The sequence below is a fragment of the Heliangelus exortis genome, chromosome 4, assembly GCF_036169615.1.
Source record: "Heliangelus exortis chromosome 4, bHelExo1.hap1, whole genome shotgun sequence".
NCBI lineage: Eukaryota > Metazoa > Chordata > Aves > Apodiformes > Trochilidae > Heliangelus > Heliangelus exortis.
The window spans coordinates 16047855-16068706 of NC_092425.1; the positions used below are offsets into that span (position 1 = coordinate 16047855).

The window sequence follows — 20852 nt, forward strand, 5'->3', positions numbered from 1 at the left end:
CGCGTGGAACTCAAACCCAAGGAATGCTGAAGCTGAAGCGGAGCTCTGAGTGCACATCAAGTCAGTGCGGTCCTGAAACGGAGCCTCCCAGGGACACGCGATAGTGCGGTCCTGAAACGGAGCCTCCCAGGGACACGCGATAGTGCGGTCCTGAAACGGAGCCCCCAGGGACATGCGACAGTGCGGTCCTGAAACGGGGCCCTAGGGACACGCGATAAGACTGGTGCGCTGAATGCTCGGAGAAGCCTCTGCATGGCTAGGCATCCCGAGGTGGCGAGTACCAGCGAAAGCTGAGCTGGTGCTCATGAGACCTCATCTCCTGCTGATAACAAAGGCTAAAGTGGCGCAAAAAAGCCGGTAAGAGCCTGAATTTTCCCTCCATAAAGGCAAAGAGAGGAAAAAAAAAAAAAAAAAAAAACAAAACAAAAAATTGAAAAGGCAAAAAAAAAAATATTGAAAAATAATTAAAATAATGAAATGTTTATAAATTATTGTGAAATGAAATATTTAAAAAAAATAATGAAATTATTGTGAAATGAAATATTTAAAAAAAATAATGAAATTATTGTGAAATGAAATGTTTAAATGAATTGTAAATTATCGTAAATGTTGAAAAATAATGAAAAATAATGTTTGAAAAGGCCTATTGAAAAAATGAAGTTTATTTTTTCAACAAACAACAAAAAGGGGGGAAATGTAGAGAACCACAGGTCCTCAGGTGTCGCCGATAATGAACTGGGAGCTTGAGCCCAGGTGTGCCCACTAATTAGGGCCTGCCCCAGCCGGAAATGGGCGGGGCTGAAGGGCAAGATAAAAGGCATGCTCCCAGAAGGTGAATCAGTCAGAGAAGGGACAAGAGAGGAAGATGCCTGAGGAGAGGGACGGTGAGAGACCTCCAGAGAAGAGCCGTGTCCCCGAGAGAAGGCTCGCCGCAACATCTCCCCATATCAGAGGTAATAAGTAGGGTCAGAACTCACTAAGAGGAAAATTTTTTCAGTCACTTAAGTTTGGCTTCTGGTCAAGGCATGTCACACAGATTTTGCATCTAAAATACTATGGACAGGTATGGGCAGCAGCAAAGTTACTGACATATTACTACTTGCCTAGTAAAAGCAAGAGTACCAGCTGTCCTTCCTCACCTTCAACACTCTTAGAAAAAAATCACCTACTCTCTGGCCAATTCCTCCTATCAAAGAGAAACAACACAATTAGCAACCCTATTGTTGTTGCAAAGACACATGACACAACCTTTCACAGAAAGTAACACCACCTCTCTTCGAAGAGATTAACAGTAAGATAAGGACTCCTGAAAGGACTAGCTTTAGTGATGCTTTATATTTCAATGTGATAACACAACCAAGGGTAAATCCCCCTAAATATACAATCATTGCTTGTACTATTTCTCACTACATACCTGAAGAAGCTTGAACATGCACTGGTTTCTGGCACAAAGACAACATTTCTCAGCTGCACAAATGAAGAAAAGCTTAGACTTTAAGGACTTGAAGTTATCACCAGTGAGATCTCTTCTTTCTGTACTTTGGTTTGTGCCAAGATGGGAAGTAATTTTAAAGGATGAATCCCCATCTGGATCATGATGCAATGAACACTGGAGCTAAGAAGTGAAGGTCCTAAACCACATTCGTAGTTTTCTTCAGTGATGATACGAACATCAATTACCAAAAATTACTTGATCAAGGTCTCAGGTTGAATTCTGGTTAATTTTTCAGCAAGAGAGGAACACTCAAGATCATTTACAGCTAAGTAATTACTCTGCTTCAAAAGCTGCTTTGAATAAAATAAGTTGCTATTTTATTGACAATACATACATATTAAAGAGCATCTACATAATATAGTTGAACTGAGTATTCAAGAACATATAAAGCAAAACAACTTGATTTCACACTCTGGCATTGATCAGTGTTTCCTAAGCATCTACTGAGTCAGTGAAAAGTCTTTCATGTGGCAAGATCTGGAGCTGCACTGTTCACCAGTGTATGTGCAACTAAAACTCAGAATATTACAGAGCCATCAACTCCAATGACCAATCAACAGTCCTTCAAGATATACACACATGCTACTGCATTAGATGAGTTACTGCACATACGTTCATAAATGGAACTGAGCAGGTTTTGTCCTTAAAAAAACACATTGCATATAATTAAATCTCCTAAATGCAATTCAGGCATGCTGGAAATCCAGAAGCTCCTAGCTTTGTAATATTAGGTGTAAACAAACAAAGCCCAAAGGAAACTCCTTTCCACTTTGTATAACAACAACACTTTGTTGTTACACACTTTTGTATAATAAAACATTATACCTTGCAACCTTCACCCTACATGAAAAACTTGATGCAATCATACCTGCCAACCAATAAAAATGCCTCTATGCTTTAGTAACTTCTGTATAACATAATTAGAAAAAAATCTCCACTGTATCCCAAATTTGAAAACATGACATTATAAAAATAGTGCTTTAAAAATGAATCAGCATGGTATTTCAAATTATCCACATGCCAAACCCAGATCTTTTTCAAATTGTTATATACACAGATTTTGTAAGACCAAAATGGACTCTTTCAGGTAGCTAAATATAAACACTTGGCATTAATGCTGTTGAATTTCTCTTCTGACCAAGTAATATCAAGTCAATTACATACATCAGTCTTCAACTGACTTCTACCTCCTTCCCTTTAATTATTACATATTTATAAATTACCATCATGCCATTTAAGTAGGTACTTATTAGAGGTAGTATTTAAATCATAAGCTGCAAGCCTCCATCAACAATTAGAGTAGTCCCTGTAACATAAGGGGACTCCAGAAGAAAGACAACAGCTTGTGCAACTTCACGAGGCTCTCCAAATCTTCCAAGAAGAATTGATTTCTTCAACTGATCTTCCTCCAAATGAGAAGTCATGTCTGTGCGAATAAAGCCTAAGAGAGAAGAGATATTTGAAGAGTTAACTAGTCTTCAGCTAAATTCCTCTAGTGTATTTTCCCTGGAATCCTCCAAAGTGAAAACTGCTACCAGGATTCAGCACTAGCTACCATTCTTCAAGATCTCAGAAGTCAGTCTACATCATTTTATGGCCAAACCCAATTTTTCACCTAACCAATAAAGTATCTTCCAGTTTTGGAAGCACTGATGTAATAATCAAAATGCAGAAATGCAGAGATCTATAGTAGTCCATTTAAAAAAAAAAAAAAAAAAAAAAAAAAGCTATAATTTTGGGACTCAATTTAGTATTTAGTATCATTTTCCTGAAAGAAAAAAAGACAGTCACTTCATCAAAATATTCTCAATAAAAACATGATTATGAAATCTCTGTCAAGAAGCCCCTATAGCTTGCAAGTGCTTCCATTATATTCTAGAACTTACAACACCACTTGCATGATTTCTAACATAGCACTCATTTGAAGAATATTTCTTGGCATTTTGGAAGGACACTTCTTTACAATTTGAGATCAAGCATTCCCACTGCTGCACTTCTCTTCACATAAGCTTCAGCTTCATAAAAAGCTGATCTTACCTGATTTCTAGCTGCCACCAAGAATGGAAAGTCCCAGTTTTACTTTCTCCTGTACAACTCTGCCCCTTTATGATGTCTCTGAACCTGTCACAGAGCTGTTCGACTCACTAAACAGTAACAAGTATTTTTCCCACTTGATTCACAAGCTAAACTGGCTCAGGTAGAGGTTTGAAAGGCATTAGACCTAGGACAAGGTGAGCAGCAGAGTACACAGCTATGAGTGGAAAAGTTAGAAAAGACAGATTTTTCCTTAAGGGTAGTGGTTTGCTCAAACTAGATTGTCTTATGAAATCATAGCCTTGCCCTGCAGAACTTTCTTTCCAGACCCTCTTATTTCACTACAGGGACACACTGGGATGCTTTCATACCAGCTTCTGGTAGTCTTTCATGCTTCTCTAAAAACAAATAGGCATTTTCTAGATAAGGGTAGCTCTCTGCATAGAATTAATTCTGATCTTTCCATCTCCAAGGACAGTGGGTTTCAAAGGAGGAACAAAGAAAAAAAAGAAATTAATTATGTAACACTGGATAGAGGAATAAGTAGGCACACGCTTCTGATTTTTCAGTGTTCCCTTAAAAAGACTGAAAGTTACATAAAAGAATGTATTATAATTCAAACTGAAAATAAATATATATTTAAAAATATTTCATTACAAAAGTTGAAGAAAATAATAGCAATTTGTCTTAAATTATTTTCAGAGTACAGGAAATATCCATCAGTCTTGATGATCAATCAGGGATGTAGAAATTTCCCAAAAACTAACCTGGAGCAACCACGTTGACTCGAATTTGCTTTTTTGCTACTTCTTTAGCAAGAGAGCGTGAAAATCCAAGTAATCCTGCTTTGGTAGCACTGTATACACTTTGGCCAGAGTTGCCTTTAAGTCCTACAACACTTCCTAAAGTAAACACCAAAGAAAATAATTATTAATTTAAATTAAATTACTAAATTGAAACCTTGTACTAGCTTTATACTAGTTTTAAATTTGGAATAGGAAATGAGATAACAATAAAAGGAATTTAAAGTATTTCCAAGCCTTCTGCTGGGAAAGTAAATCCCTCAATTATCTGTGATTTTTGCAGAATCAACAGACACCAGAAGAGTAAAATCAAGAGCTTTGTAAAAAATACCTTTGCAAAGAAAATAAAAAGCAACTGATCATATCTATTGGATTCTTAGTTACTTACTAGCATCTGGTAGATTTAGCTGCTGAGAGAGCTGATAAAAATGGCAAAATTCATTTTGCAATAAAATACAAACTCTGAAATTTTTATTACTTAAGCAAGCAGGTTTTACATTTAGAAGTTCCTGAGGTTACACGCAAGAATTAACATTCATGAAGAAATGCTAAATACAGAAGGTCTGAATACAAAGAAAAAAAAAAAACAAGGGAAAAAAAAAAAACAAACTCAATGTAACAAGCAACATTTCAACGTTACATCTGCTAAACCTTTCCAGAAAATTATTACACAGGATCCCACTAGATTAGACAAGTAATTTACCAATATTGACAATGGCACCTCCCTGTTGTCGTGTCATGATTTTTACAGCAGCTTTGCATGTCAACATTGTTCCCAAAAGGTTAGTGTGAATTTGGGCTATCATATCTTCAGTCTTGGCTCTCAGTAACAAGCCATCCCTGAAAAAAAAAACCAAAACCAAAAAACCCCAAAAGAACTTGCTGAATAATCCCAGTGATCATATTTACTCATAATAAAACTTCACTGATGAACAGAATATTAACAGAATTTGTATGGTTCTTTTTTTTCTAGCATGTCTAGCAAAATTCTGATATTGCAAAGATGACATATAACAACAAAAAAGCTATTCTGGCAAGAAAACCTGTAGGCATGCAGCTCAACCTGGAGCAGTATCTTCAATCTTGAGGCAGAGTTAGCAGACCAGAAAAGAGAAAGTGGTTTGATACATTGTAAGTAAGTTAGAGAATCAGCAGAAACTTTTAACCTACCCGCTTTAAGCACGTGGACAAACTGTGACAACCTACTGGCTTGGGGTTTCAGACAGGTGAACAGTTCGTAATAAACAATCATAAAATATGTCTGTACACATGGACAGATACTGAGAGTATAAAAATAGACATGTCTCATAAATAAATCACTGATGCTTAAAGACCCCATGGTGTCAGTCTTTACAGATCACCACAAAAGCCTTCTTTGCAGATAGGTATCAAACATTGTTTTGAACCATTTCAGCAGGAAGAAGTGGAAGAAAGAGGAGCTGAAACTCATAAACTCAGCATACAGAAACTACAGTGAAATCTATATCCCCTATTAGGATTTTTCCTTCACATCAGGAACACAGTTCTGATCAGCACTTAATACTGTTCTCAGCTGTACTCATTAACAATATTCTTACTAAACACAAAGGCCCTTCACAGCTTACATGAAGGTGCTGTCATCTAGAGTTACATAGAGTCTTGTAATGAATAACTAACCTGTTGATCCCAGCTGCATTAACCAAATAGTTAATGGGACCTAAATGCCTCTGTATCTCTTCAAAAGTATTCTGGACTTCTTGTTCACTGGATACATCACAGCTAAGTGCCAGATGTCCTGCTGTATTGAAATAAAGGAAGATCATTATAACAGTAAAATATGGTATACCATTCATAAACCTGCTGGATTCATCAAGTCAGTTGTTAAAACAAACATTGACCTAACTGTAAATGGAGGAACCCATTTAATCTCTAGATAATTAATTAAGAACATTTTTCCAAGTACTGTACTCATTTGTTCAGTGACAATTTGTTAGTTTATTTTTAGACTTTTAAAAACAGAAGTTCACCATGACCAGACCGGTCTCAGTTCTGGCTTGATTAGGAGCCATGGGTGATGCAATTCAGACCATCTCCCTGCTGTGACCTTGAACAATTTCTTTCACCTTGGCTATTCTATCCATATGAACTGTAACATATTTAACTTTCCCAGAGAATATTACGAAAATTGTACTGACACAGCTATTGTTTCAAATTTCTCAGCCTTTACTTTCGTTTTCATCTAGGTAAACAGGGAGGTTTATTTTATGACTTACTACTTGTATCTAATCACTGGACAGTGAAGAAAGTAATGCATAGCAGCATACATACCACCAAGATTACATGCAGTGCTTTGGGCTCCTTCCAGATTTCTAGCAATAATCACCAGGCGGCAGCCTCTCTCTGCCAGTAGTTCTGCAACAGCTTTTCCTATTCCTCGGGATCCTCCAAAAATGGCACAAATCTTGCCCATCTTTAAAAATAATTCACAAATTGCAAATAAACTATGAATTTCATGTCCAGTATAGCAGAGAATAACCACTGCTGTTGTCAGTAGCACAGCCCTTACTAATCTGTAGCATTTTGCAATATCAGATTATAGAATTAGGTATGTGTTAATTTTTTCTTCACCAAAAAATAAATACTTGAACTAAATTAGACACCACTTCTACAAATGCAAGTTAACGCTTAACAATTTCTGAATGAGTGAAAAAATCATGCCTGTAATCTAGCCTTTCAACTCTAGTTGATAAGTATCCAAAGACCATGATACATCATTCAGCTGTTCAACCAAAGGCAATGCATTAGTTGTAGTCCCACTATTCTTGTAAGCACTGTTCTTGTAATCTCAAGGCCTCACTCACCCTGTCCTAAGTATCTGTCTAGGGTATCCAGACTGCAAACACTACTGAGCACGATTTGATACTATTGTATTCACACTTTTTAATACAAAGCTTCAATACATACATGATTTACCACTAGCCATAGGAAGGAAAAAAAAAAAAAAAAAGCTTTTTGAAATGCAAACTGATTAAACTGATTGTGAATTAGCTAGAAAAGATGTTTAGGAAAGAGTGTAACAAGAAAGAATTTCTATAGAATGATCTTGTATTCTGCAGCCTCTAGAAACCAATCACCTGTTTCGGGATTTCCTGAGGAGCCAAAGGCAGAATCCAAGCAATAATAATGAGCTAATGAGCATACATTTACATAAATCCTTTTTGAACTCAATTAAACTTTGCCTCCATAATATCCCAAGGCAACAAGTTTCATTATTTGTGCAAAAGTGGTTTTCTTCTTAATTTTTCTTTCTGATTAGACATTACTATGCATTTCTCTTCATATCTTCTCCTGTTTCCAACTTCTTCTGCACATTACTCTCCTGTTCCCCCCTTTAGGTCTATTTAGTTACTCTCATACACACAGAAGCCCTTCTACATAACAGTAAAAAAAAAAAAGTCCAAATTCTAAATCCTGCCACCCTACCTTTTGCCCTACACTACCCTTTTTGACGAGTGACAATCAGAAGAGCACAAAGTGTTACTCATACAAGGACACCATCACCTCATAGAATAGCACATCAATTTTGGTATTCCATGACAGGGCCTCAAAGAACATCCTGTCCTTTTCTGTAACAGAAACTAAACCCAGGTATCTACTTCCACTAGCAAGCCTAAACTGGCACTGCTTATAGGGAGAAAACATCTTTAAAATGCACCTGTCTACCCTTGCTGCTCTTTGTGACAAATGAAAAAAAATCATGGTGACATTACTGCTCTCAGTGAGAACAGTGAAAGACCCTTTGGGGCGGTGGCAAGGTTAAGATAAGGCCTACTTCCCACACCATAACGTACTATTTGTGTTTTAGTGCAAAAGAGCCAACGCGATTACTTCAGAGTTGTGACTTTGAAGAAAAAAAACCCAAAACGTGCAGGCGGGGTGACAACCCCAGAGCCCCTAGCCAAACAAAGTCAGGGTACCTTTGGAGTAACAAGCTCATTTCTAGGTCGGCTCACATCACACGCTGCTTGTGTCACCTCTGCCCTCTGCAGCCCTTCTCTTCTTTCAGAACCAACTATGAAATCCGTGACCACCAGGGCCTCCAAACGGCGCTGCTGCTAACCAGCTCACGGCACACAGCTCTAAGTCTGCCGGACACCCTGCCGCAAATGTCAGTCGGAATACAACAGCAAGCCGGGCCGCCCCGCCGCCCAGGCAGCTGCTCTCAGTTGCCTCAGCCGTCAGGATACAACCCCAGCCCCCACCCCCAAGGGCAACCCCTACTCCCCTCTCGGCAAACCTTTTCGCTTTTCCTCCCCCCTCTTTCTTGGGGGAGGGAAGGGAGAGCCCAGCTCCCACCAACCCTCCGACTGGGGCCGCTCCGCCTCCGCCTCCGCCTCCGCCTCCGCCTCCGCCTCCGCCTCCGCCTCCGCCTCCGCCTCCGCCTCCGCCTCCGCCTCCGCCTCCGCCCGCAACTCTCGGGCGCGCCGGGGGCGTTAACCTCCCCAACCGTCCCAAACCGTCCCCGCCCCTCCCGCCTCCCGGGGGGGGCCACACAGGGGTGCAGGGGGGCCCTCGCAGCTCGGGGCGGAGGGAAGGAGGCGTTCCCAGCCCGAAGGCCGCGGGGACGCCATGCTCACCCTGAGTCTCCTCCTCGGGGCGGAGCAGTGGGAAGGAATTGAGGAAGGGGAGAGGGGAATCAAGGCCAGCGGAAGCGCTCTTCAGCGCGGGCCCGTGGTCGGCCCGGCGTTTGAGCTGAAGGTGGAGCCCGCGGTACGGCCGCAGCTGGGAGCTCGCCCTCCCGCCCGGCGCGGTGCAGGCCGGGAGCGGCAGTCCCTGCGCGGCGGCGGTGCCACGGTGGCAGCTCTACAGCGGTCGTGTCTGGTTCCCTCCTTCGCCTCCTTCCCTCCACGCCCCCCCCCCGCAGCCCTTTCACGCCCTGAGCCAAGCGCGGGCTGCGGGAAGACAGTGCCTCATAGGAAACTGGGGAAAAGGCGGTGTTTGTATCTTCTTCAAATTACCTGCTGGTTTCCGAGGAGCTCTGTGTTTGCAGTCTTTGCAGCGGCCTTTTTCCTCCCCGGCGTGGTGACGGTTCGGGTCTGAACCGGGCACGGGTGTGTTGAGATTTGGAAATGGTGTAAGCCCTTACTGGTGGAAAGGGATTCGGGAGCTGCTGCCCTCAGCCAGCATGGCAGCTTGCGCAGGATACAGCTCCCAGCCTCTTTATGGCGAGAGGGAGACCTTCCAAGGCACCACCGCCATGGCCCCCACCTACAGAACGGGCTTCGGCCCCGCGCACGTTTCTATCAAACGGGCAAAGCCGCCTGCCTTCATTTTACACTTCACGGTTTTAAACCACGCTTTACATGTGGGCATCCTGACAGCATCCGTCTGTGCCGCTTTACGCTGCGGCTCACATCTGGGCTCCAGTGCTCCGCCATAATTTTTAATGAGGCACAAAAGTAGCTACCTCACGCAATTGCAGCTCTCCTTCCAGTGCTCGATTTCCCCCTATTCATGTATAAAAAGGTATTCCAGATGTAGATTGGTACAAGCAGCAGAACAAGGATTTTGTCTCATTGTCACTGATTCTTGCCCCAAATACCTATAATCTTGTGTGAGGCATTAACTGTACCATTAGGGTTAAATTGGAAACACCTAAATGAACCCAAAATACAGAAACACCTGTGAGACTTCCTGTTTAGTGATAAAAATAAGCATGCTATGCTATTAAGCTAATATAAAAAAAAAAATGCTATGTTCAACAGCAATGCTCAACATTTACGTCTGATGATAGGTTTCTGTGGACTCCTGAGTCACACATACTGAGTAAATTTTTCCACCTGAGAAGCAAAAATAAAAGCAATCACAATTACATACAAGAGTACACTCTTGAGATTTATTTTTTTTTAAGAAAAATTATTAAAAAGTTCCACAAAATAACAAGAATCAAAATCACACTGGAGTTTCTATGAGCTTTGTGGGAGTAGATTTTGATACAATTCTTGCTTTAGACTTGAAGGGTGTTATTCCGGATTTCCTATTATAAATGTTTCCAGGGGAGCTGTAGAGAGTTTAATACAATAACCTGTTATTCATGGAGGATTCTTTTTCCACAGATCATTCTTTACATATAGAAAGAAAAGCAGATTTAGGAATTGCTAAACAGATGAACATCTGTAACAACAAAAACAACAACATTCCATAATTGGTAGGCTCTCTTCTTTACCCTAATTTCTTTCAAAATCTCCCTGTTCAGCCAGACCGGTCGTTTTCCCCGCCGGCTCGCCTTTCGGCACACTGGGACAGCCTGCTCCTGTGCTTTCAAAACTTGCTTCTTGAAGTACATCCATCCCTCCTGGACCCCTTTGTTTTCAAGGGCTGTTTCCCAGGGTACACTCTGAGTCAGTCTTCTGAATAGGCCAAAATCTGCCCTCTGGAAGTCCAACGTAGAGGTTTTATTGATGACCCTCCTTGCATCCCTGAGTATTGAAAACTCTATTATTTCGTGATCACTGTGTCCCAGAAGTCCACCGACCACCACATCTCCCACCAGCCCCTCTCTGTTTGTGAACAGGAGGTCTAGCGGGGCTCCATCCCTGGTGGGCTCATTTACCAGCTGGAGCAGGAAATTATCCTCTCTACACTCTATGAATTTCCTAGACTGCCTCCTCTCTGCTGTGTGGAGTTCCCAGCAGATGTCTGGCAGGTTAAAGTCACCCACGAGAACAAGGCAGTTTGTTAACTGAATGTTTAAAACAACCTGTGTGTTCATTCATTGGTCAAAGTAACATCAGCCTTTTTCCTCCAGGTGCTGGATGGCTAGCTAGAGGTCAGCTAGCATGAACAGAATTCATCTGAGCCAGTTTATTCACACTGATTTCCCATTAAAGCAAGACAAGATGGTGGAATCTGATATAAACCTGTCAGACTGAGGCTGTACTGAGCACCTCAGCTTTCGGGGCTATAGTAGCTGATACATGATCTTGATCTGATGGACCTGTTCCATCCATCATGTCCAGAAGAGCTAGTTCTGTACTGGCCATTAATATGCCTGTATTATTATTAATATGAATTCTAAGCTCATAATTCATGAATGGCTCTCTCTGTGACCATGCACACACACTTTTGGAACCTGTTCACAATATACAAAATGAGGCAGCAGTTTTTTTCCTGAAGCCTAATACATTCAGGTATTAAAAACACTCTTAACAGATTTTTTTTTTTCTTAAAATGTTTCTATCATTCTTCCACACAACTGGGATACTGCTTTCAAGTAAACATTTCTCTTAAGAGGGGAAAACCACAATACCACAATATGCTCAACCGGGAAAGGATATTTGATGTATCTAAAAGCATGAAATGCAAATCAAAGCATAATGCCTCAAAACAGGGGCCACTAGCAGTTTCTGTAACTGAGGGCCACTGTATCAGCTATTTCAAATTATTCTTTATTTTGGATTTGAGGCTACATTTGCAATGGAACTCGAGTGTTGATCATTAACCACACTGGTGCACAAATCTCTGGGCAAATTTCTGCCAAGAGTAACACATGAAGGAGTCACACTGCTCAAATGTCCAGTAGCATTTTCATACTGTTTCCTATACTGCTTGTGAAAGCACATCTACCACATTATACGTTTTTTGTGGAAGGCCTGAGATAAAGCACCTGAAGAACCGGCTGCACATATTGGTCAGTCCAATTTTAAACAAAAGCCTGCTTGTTGGAACAATCAGCTAAAAAACCCCACCTTTTCCCATCTTAAAGGAAAAATGGTCACTAACTAGTGTTTCTCATAATTGAACAAGAATGTCATAACCATTGCTTAAGTTTATAAAAACAACAACCAAAAATCTAAGTGAGCCACAAAGATTTGACTTTACAGCCTAATGATGACTGTCCAGAGCTGTAAAAGTTTGAGGATTAAGCATCTGTTGAAATCAACTGTTCATTCAAGAAACTATTTTTCTTTTCAACTGCCAATTAAAAATTACTTCTCTAGGTTAAGCAAACTTCATGATGAAGGCAAATTTCTGTTACAGGAATCATGGGCTTGTAACATAATTAAGGCAGTGAAGAGTTTAAAAATTGAAGTTTCCTTCTTTCCAGGCAAAATGATAGCTGAGTGGCAGGTCACTCAGTCAGTACACCCCTATGTATTTCCTTCTGTGGGAAAAAAGGGCATAACTGGACTAGGTACCTTGTTCTAGGTGAGCTCTCCTCAAGACCATAGAGGAACACAAATATCAGGGCTTTCCATCATTTTCTACTTTGCTTGTGCAGCTTAGCACTGAGGTTGCTGATACTTTCTGTATCTGCCAAGCCTAAATTACCCTTTTAATTAGATGTGCACTTGTGATTTGCATGGGGGAAAATCACATCTAGTTACTAATTTTATATATATATATATATATATATATATACATACTCATATTGCACACACATACATATATAAATGATGTAGCCAACAAGTTAGACATCTCAGTTCCCAAATCTCTTTGATGAGAGATATCTTGGCATTCTAGACAAGTGATGCAAAGCCTGAAATGAACTGCTAAGGAAAAAACCAACCACCTAGTTGCATGAAAGAAAAACACTCCTTTCTCCTCCCAGTATTTTGCAACTTGGCAAACTTTTCCCAACTACACTAGTTCAGCTATTTAAAAGTCACCAAATTACCATAGTTTTGGTAAGTCATTTTTTTTCATGACACTGCAGTCTGTTCTATTTTTCTAGACTATCCAAAATCTCTGCAAAATTTATTACTCTGTTGTAAGAGTTAACTTCTATCATGCCAACATGAAGTGGTTTAGTACAATTTGGATGTAGTTTTTCAATAACTATGTGAGTAAATCTTTTCCTCTTAAGAAACTTATTCCTGGTACCCTTGTGAAAAGTTTTCTCTAGAAAAAACCCAAACAAACCAGAACAAAACAAAGCCATCAGAGTGTCTGGCAATTCCTAATATTTTCATATCCTCCTAGCTAAACAGGTTTTCCCACAACAACTGGTATTATTTCACATTGTTTAAGTTAGAGCAGTCACTGCGCTCTATTTAGAAGTCAGGAGAACACAGGCAACACAGAGAATCTTGCATTATTGCTCCTCAATCTGTTATTAAAATTGAACACTTCATTTCTAGTGCTGTCATGCAGTACCTCTCACAATGAAAAAACAAACCAACCTCACCATTGCCCACACCCTCTTAAAAATTATCTCCAAGAAATGGAAGCTTTCCCACACTCTCAGCCATGTCCATCGCTCCATTCTGATCACAGACACCGGCCACTCCTACTGTGCATCCAGTAACTTCTGTTACTGGACCTCAGGATCTCTCAAAACCTCTTGCTTCTCTCTGTACATCTGACTCCTCACTTACAGACTGCACTGCCATGGAGTCTATCAGTGTTCAGCTCATGAATCCCAAGGCAGCAAGGACTGAGAGCAAGGAGGAAATAAGCAGCCCAGCCACCCAGGGAGTAAATTCACCGCTCTCTGTACAGCACCTTTTAGTCAGACGGCTTTTCAAAACTGCAAAGAACATTTCATGGAGCAGTCAGCATCTCCCAGCAAGGTAAACCAAGCAAAACTGACAGCCCAACAAGAGGACACCTCTCTCTCCCAGCAGTCACCACAGATAATTTTGTATAGAAAAGCTATTTTTTGTATATTGCATATTTTGTGCACAGTAGGAGTATCCACTAGAAGTCTGGTACAATGACATCCAAGAGTTTTGCAGGACTGTTTGACCAGTAATGACTGAATTAAATCTCCTCTTCTCTTAGAGACAATTTACTTTTAATTGCATCAAATATACTCAATAGAGAAAATACATAGTCTCAGGAACAGCACTTAAAAATAGGTAAAGGCCATATTTTTATAAGCCACAAAATAAAATACATAGTGAATCATGTCAAGAATTAATTTATCTGCTTGGAAACTAATACAACTGCTGATGAAAAGAAAGTATTTTTGAGGAGTATCTATCAGCAAATGTATCATCAATATGAGCTGGTCCTTCACCTCCCTTCTCATGAGAAGTTCTAGAAACTTTTACAAGTAAAGTCTTTGTTTTATAAACACTTACTAGCCCCTAGGAAATAGCAGACCTGAGACAGGTGGAAGTTAAATACTTCTATGATTCGTCCTAATATTCACTTTGAAATTCCTAACACGTATGAATAAACCAAAAGCTGTTTGAAGCAGGAAACTGAAGGTATATCCACAAGCATTAAACCATTATTATAGCCTCACCTATTTCAGCATACGTTCATTATGTGACCATGAAAATGTCTGCAAGGTCAGCCCTAATGAAGCACAGATTTAGTGAGTACAGGAATACCAACTTAATGTAGCACATCTACCTACTGACAAAAAGCAGCAAGTCACGGGACCGTGTGGTCATTCCCCCATAAATGCAAATAGCTGTGATCCTAAACATGAGGACTTACACTGGCAAAACTTCAGCTGATGATTTGCCAGTAATGATTTTGAACACAGTGCATAATAAATAGCAACTCTGACAGCAACAATAGACTGCTCACCTCCTTTATCTTCACCAGTATTATAGAAAACATCCAAAACAATATTCTTTATAGCTGTTACCCATTTTTCAGCCTGAAACACATAGAGTAATACTTGGAGAGTTTTCAAGGAGCTTGATTCCCAGCATTCAACTTGGTCTATAAGATTGTCCTAAATAAATCTAGTTTTATATCTCCTCTCCTTGCAGAAATACTTTGTTGTCATTTCATCTTACTCATGAACTTAACTGAGCAGCTGAAGGCTGTGTCTCCTTGTGACATCCAGAAGCCGACACTGTTGTATGTCCTTCTAACAAGGTAGTAAATCATCATATTACCAATCATCTGACTTACTGAGGTAGGAAGTATGTTATTAAAGATGAGAAGAGGTATTTTTATATTATTGCTTTCACCATTTTTAAATTTATCTATCACAGTAAGTAATTTCCTTCAAAGATTATCAGAAGCGATTAGCATCCTTGGAAAGAATTAACTATTGCTCATACCAGGCTATGTCATATCAGGTAACAGCTGATATTCCATGCATACCTTATTTCAACAGGTGATTTAGATCCTTCCTTGTAGGTTTTAATTTTTCAAGATCACAGTTTATGATGGGACTCTACCAGAAGCCAAACATTTTTCTAGCTCCCATAAGAAATCTGGTAACCACTCATGCCAGACCACAGGCTGTTAATAGTCTGGCATACAGAAAGCCAGTATGGCACAAGCTACTGTCCCCTAAACTCCAGAAGGGAACTGTGTTATTTATATACATATATATATATATATAATATATATATATATACTTACACTTATTTACTTTATAGAAAAGACAAATATTTATCACAAATAGCAAAAGCCTGATTCAAAGCCACGTGATGAAGGTTGATGCAGCTGTAGGGTGCTACAGGAACATGTTTTGAGTTTTTTTTCCAGACAAGAAAAAAAATCACATCTCTATTTTAACTATGCTTTGTTGCTTTTTTCCTCACCTGCTGAAGTCTTCCCTAAGGCTTTTTAATTGTTTCCATACCAAACATACAGCATATACTACATTCTGCACACAGCAGTGGTAGATTATCCCCAGCCTTCTGTGGACAAGGTCCCCCTTTTATCAGAGTTCATCTCATCTCCATCCAGTTTCTATATGTCATGTTCTTTTTTCCTTGACATAAGGGAACATGCTCTCCTTCTCCCCGTTCAATTTCTTCCAACAGCCACAAGACTAGTGTATCACTGCTTGAGCAGGATGCTTTTTTTTTGGTTTTTTAGGGGACTATACCTTTAATAATGTATAAAATAATGAATAAAATGTAGAAATTAAGTACATTTGCCCACAACTGATTTTTTTTAAAAAAACAGCTGGTGATTAAGAATTACTTCACTGAAACAATGAATATTCTGAGAAGATCCAAGCTAGTATTTCCCCTCTAATTTTCATAGTTTAGCTACTAAACCAGAGAAGTTGTGCAAGTTTAGACCAAGTGTTTATGAAAGATCCTTCTAGAAAAATTTGCTAATTTTTCCAAAAGCAAATAGCTTCTGGTTTCACTTCCTGGCTGACACTCTGTGGCAAGAGGTTCACTAGGCATGACTTTTTAAGCTGTACCTGCAGCTCCAACCAATCTTAACAAGAATCATAAAATCAATTGCTTTTTTTGTGTGTGTTTTCCATCTTCTGTGTAGTTATTCCCCTCATGTTTTTCTCTTCCTAATAGATACAAGCTGAAAATGTTTCTGTCTTTCCATCTTACAGGAGAGCCACCTTTATCTCTTGCAGCCATAGCTTTTTCCTTAATATTGCCCACAGACTGAAGATTTTTTCAGCGAAATTGCCTGAATCTGGACTTCAGTGACTATCATTGCATAACATCACACTCCCTTATGCATTTCCACTCCAATTACAATGATTTTAGGCAACCTATACAAGCACGTAACATTTTGTGCACTTTTTACACAGCTGAATTAATAATTTCTGTTTACTTCATCAAATCATTGTTCAATTTGAGGGTGTCTTTCATAAACAATTATTCTGCTCTAATAGTAACACATCACACATTTGCTTTGCAGACACCTCAGTGAAGCACTCCTATCAACATGAGTTGTCTGTCATGAGTTTTAAAATGTTTTGAAAAAAATATGGCATGCCATCTGGCTCCCAAACGTGCATTAAATCCACTGGACTATGACTATTTAAGGAAGCTAACATCACATAATGCCCATCACTTGAAAAAAAAAAAAAGAAAGAAAAGAGGAAAAAATGTATCTAAAGAGGATACAACAAAAGAAGGAAATGAAGTAGTTGAATTTTGTTAATAATTTAATTTCCCACAACTAAGAAAATGCCAGCCATTTCAAAGAATAAAGACAGATGACAGTTCCTATTCCCAGGAATTTATAGTCCAAGTTTATTTTCCAAGTTGCATGAAGAAAGGAAAAAAACCCACAAACTAGCAGCAAGGGAATGAGATGCTATAGCAAGAGGCTATTTACATTTCTCAAGGGAAGGATGTCCTTTTGAACTGAGATTCAGGGGGCATGCTCTAGTTTTCTTTTACATCTTGCCAAGACACTTGGTTTTCCCCCTCTGAATGTCAGTTCTCCCATCTTTAATTGAGGATAATGGCATCAACATTGACAATGACATCATCAACTTCCCTCATTGACATAGCCCTTGGAAACACTCTATAGTTTGTCTTTGTCTGTGGAAGCTCTTTTAGGTCTTACTGTAGAAAGAGGACTGTACCTGCAAAAAGCCTGAATTATCAGACACAGGTCTTACATCCCATTTAGAAAGGCAAGGTCTGTATATAAAAGAGTTAATCAATTAATTTTTCACAGGAAATTTAAACATGGATTATGGAAGGTTAGGGGAATTTACAAAACATGCTACAAAAAATGCTACAAAAAAAACCAAACAAAAAACCCCACACCAAAACAATCAGGTTTGATAATAACTGTGTTTCCTGTAATTGTTCAAATAAGATTTATGCTATTTACTGAAAACTGCTAGATTTCCATTTTCTGGAAGAAGCAAATATTTAACATAAACAGAGGTTGTGTGTGCTTTTGGTTTTTGTTTTGTTTTATTTTGCTTGGGGTTTTTTTTGTGTGTGGCAATGTAATTCAAAAGCTGTTAAATACATGTAAATAAATGATCTGATAAATATATGTTAAGCAATTCTACTCATGACACATTGGTCCATTGCCTGATAACAATGATGCAAGAGAAAAGAACAAGATGCAATCCTGCAGAAAACAGCCTAAGGGGATAAAGGGAAAGAGAACAACAAATAACCAAATGGGATAAGTAGAAAAATATTAAGGCCTCATCTAGTAAATAGCAGGATACCACTTCCTGAATAACATGAGAGCTAACAGTGGGTAAATTTTCTTCATTGAAATAACATCGTAATGTTATGCCAACTGACCTTATCCAGCCTCTGCATTTTCTCAACTCACTGCATACCTAATTTTAGCAGCAGAATTCTGCAAAATGTTTTATAACCCATTTTGGCTGTAACGCTGCAGCCAGTTGCAACATTCTTCATAGCTTTAACTAATCTAGGCTTGCTATTTTGTTAAGCATTTGAAGAAAAAAAATATACCCTGGGCAATAAATGGGGCCCTGAACCCTACTATTTGGCTCTAAAGAGAAGCCTTTTAAGACTTCTGTACCTGCCACACTCGGAAATTAGGATGGCAAAGACAAGTCTGTCAATGAAGGGTGCAGCCTTGTAAACAAATAGATTTGGTACCATGCTGTTGTGTTTTGCCATCTGGAATGTTAAAACACAGCAGGAGGCTTCAAAACAAGATTCTTGCAAGTTAATAAATCTGTTATGCTGACAAGAGGGTCATTCTAGTTTTTTGATAAGACAGACTGCTCCCCGAGGGAAGAGGAAATCTGTGTATGCAGAATTAGTGTGCACTGTCTGTACCAGCAAATTTACTTGAATGCCAGACGAGGCCTTGCTGGACATCATGTCCTAATGAGCAGGCATGTGCAGGACAGCCATGCAGGGATTCATCTGATGATAAAAATGGATATGCTATAAAGGGCAAGATATAGTAAATAGTCCACTCCTGGTAACTGAAAAGGCAGCACACATTTTAAGATTTTTATACCAGCAAAAATCAGAGCTGTCACTAATACTAACCATCTCTGTGCATTTTATCAGCCTAGCAAGTAAAATTGTAGTTCATTTCCTCTGTCCAAAGTAAGAAACACACAGGACATTATGTGTACTACATAATGCTATTGGACTTTCAAGTATTTCCAAACTTGGGAGAGTTACGCCTGTGTATAAACGAAAACTGCAAAACAAAGCCCAGTTCTACCATTTGCCTAAAGCTCTCTCACAACAACATTGATGTTCGCATCTCTCATAAATTAAAGATAATTGCTTTTTAAGTAAGAATTTTCTAGGTTTATCTGTAACATATATATGCATCATGCAAAGCACACACACGTTGATAATAGAATTTATAGGTAAACCAAATATATCACTAGCCTGGATCACAGTTCCATCTAAATCTCTGTTTTCTATAATAAAATCCATTTATTCTGGTACAGCATGTTTCAGTTCTTTCACAAGAACACCCACATTAACACAAGTGACAACTACAGCCACAGAAATACCAGTGGCATATATTCATCCTCGTATCTTCTGTGGAGGACAAAACATTATAATGCTACAGGTACTTTTTTTTTTTTTTTTTTCTTCACAATCGTATGCAAGGCACATCATTTTTGCAGACATTCACAAACACAGGTTGCACATTTGCCCTAATTTTCATACCTTTACCACATCCTGTCACCATAAAACTTTTAATTCATAGTATGTAGTCATTCAGTTCCTAGGCACAGTAATTTTGTCAGATTATTGCAGTCCCTCCTGCTGCCACCATCTAGCACTGGTACCACTACCAGTTGCAGAATTAGTGCTGCCCCTCACTGATGTACTTCCAGTTCTCGTTTGCCTGTAAGGTGTGGAATCAGAATTACCTCACTCTTTTCATTTCCCCAAAGTGAATGCTTTCCTTTTTAAAAAAGAGCAAAGGAAGAAAGAAAAGTATATGCAGAAGTGTCACATCCTCCAACCCTTTGGACATATTACCCTGAAGTGAAGAGCTTTCCCCATCACCTTTAGAGAAAAATTTCCCTCTCCCATGTCCCACTTTTGAACATTAATTGTTTAAATTTTCAGCCCAGGTAAGATTAAACTTGCTTGTACTTCACAGCTTGGATAATGAGTTCTCCAAGGTACCAGAGATGTTGCTTTCCTGCCACCAAAACCAAACCTATGCAACTATACTACAGATGATATATACTACAACTATACTACTCCACTGTCTACTTTACACCTAGCGTTTTATTTCCTTTCCTCAAAGACAAGAATTTGCTCTCTTAATTTCTAACTCTGCATCTCTAAATTTTTCATCAGTGGTTTTCCAGCAGTATTGAATGGAGACCCCACATGACTAGCACTGGACATTCCTAAACAGATAATTTTTTGGTCCGCATTGCCAGGATTTCTTGGAATGAGTCTGGGTCCGCATGCTGAGCTGCCCAGTTACAGCAACTGAAGGCCTCTGCAAGTGTCTCTGTGTCAGCAGCCTTGTTTAAAACATCCAGCTGGTAGAGGCTCTGGGATTATTTGCTTAAGCATGGTCCAAGGCATAATTTAAATCCCTGATTAAGCAAAACTCACAAGAACCTGAAACTCCCACTGAGGTCAGCACAGCTGTAGTGCACACAGCAAATCACAGCCATGGTGACTAATGCACAATGTAAGATGGGAGAGAGAGTATTCTGAGGCCAATTCAGTGAACCATGACCATTAAATCTCACACTAGAAAATAGAAAACATTACCCGTGCTCTCCAAAATGCTGTATTTTCCCCTCATATCCAAGTGCTACAGCACCCAAGAAATAAATTTCAGCTTTGAAATATCAATTTAATTTATTTATGCTAGATTATAAAATCACTTCTATCTGTAATTGTCATTGTGTT

The 20852-nt window shown here is 39.3% G+C and overlaps 1 protein-coding gene across 6 annotated transcripts; it reads right to left on the bottom strand.

Moving 5' to 3' along the window:
• Window positions 1-1788: 1788 nt before the first annotated feature.
• CBR4 (carbonyl reductase 4) lies at window positions 1789-9387 on the bottom strand. Of its 6 annotated transcripts, XM_071743142.1 has the most exons (7): window positions 8760-8780; window positions 8609-8687; window positions 6640-6781; window positions 5989-6109; window positions 5036-5172; window positions 4297-4431; window positions 1789-2936 (listed from the first exon to the last, which is right to left on the bottom strand). In XM_071743142.1, exons 3-7 carry the CDS (start codon window positions 6779-6781, stop codon window positions 2758-2760), a joined length of 714 nt encoding a protein of 237 aa, XP_071599243.1. In that variant the 5' UTR covers window positions 8609-8687; window positions 8760-8780; the 3' UTR covers window positions 1789-2757. The 6 variants fall into 6 exon arrangements, with proteins under 6 accessions (XP_071599243.1, XP_071599242.1, XP_071599240.1 ...); XM_071743141.1 differs by lacking the exons at window positions 8609-8687; window positions 8760-8780 and adding an exon at window positions 9330-9387; XM_071743139.1 differs by lacking the exons at window positions 8609-8687; window positions 8760-8780 and adding an exon at window positions 8949-9112.
• Window positions 9388-20852: the final 11465 nt, after the last annotated feature.

Coding starts and splice junctions, on each gene's coding strand:
- CBR4 (XM_071743141.1), bottom strand. CDS start 6,781: ATGGGCAAGATTTGTGCCATTTTTGGAGGATCCCGAGGAATAGGAAAA. Junction 6,110..6,639: donor CACTGCATGTAATCTTGGTG/GTATGTATGCTG, acceptor ATTTCAATACAG/CAGGACATCTGGCACTTAGC. Junction 5,173..5,988: donor AATGCAGCTGGGATCAACAG/GTTAGTTATTCA, acceptor TTTTTTTTTCAG/GGATGGCTTGTTACTGAGAG.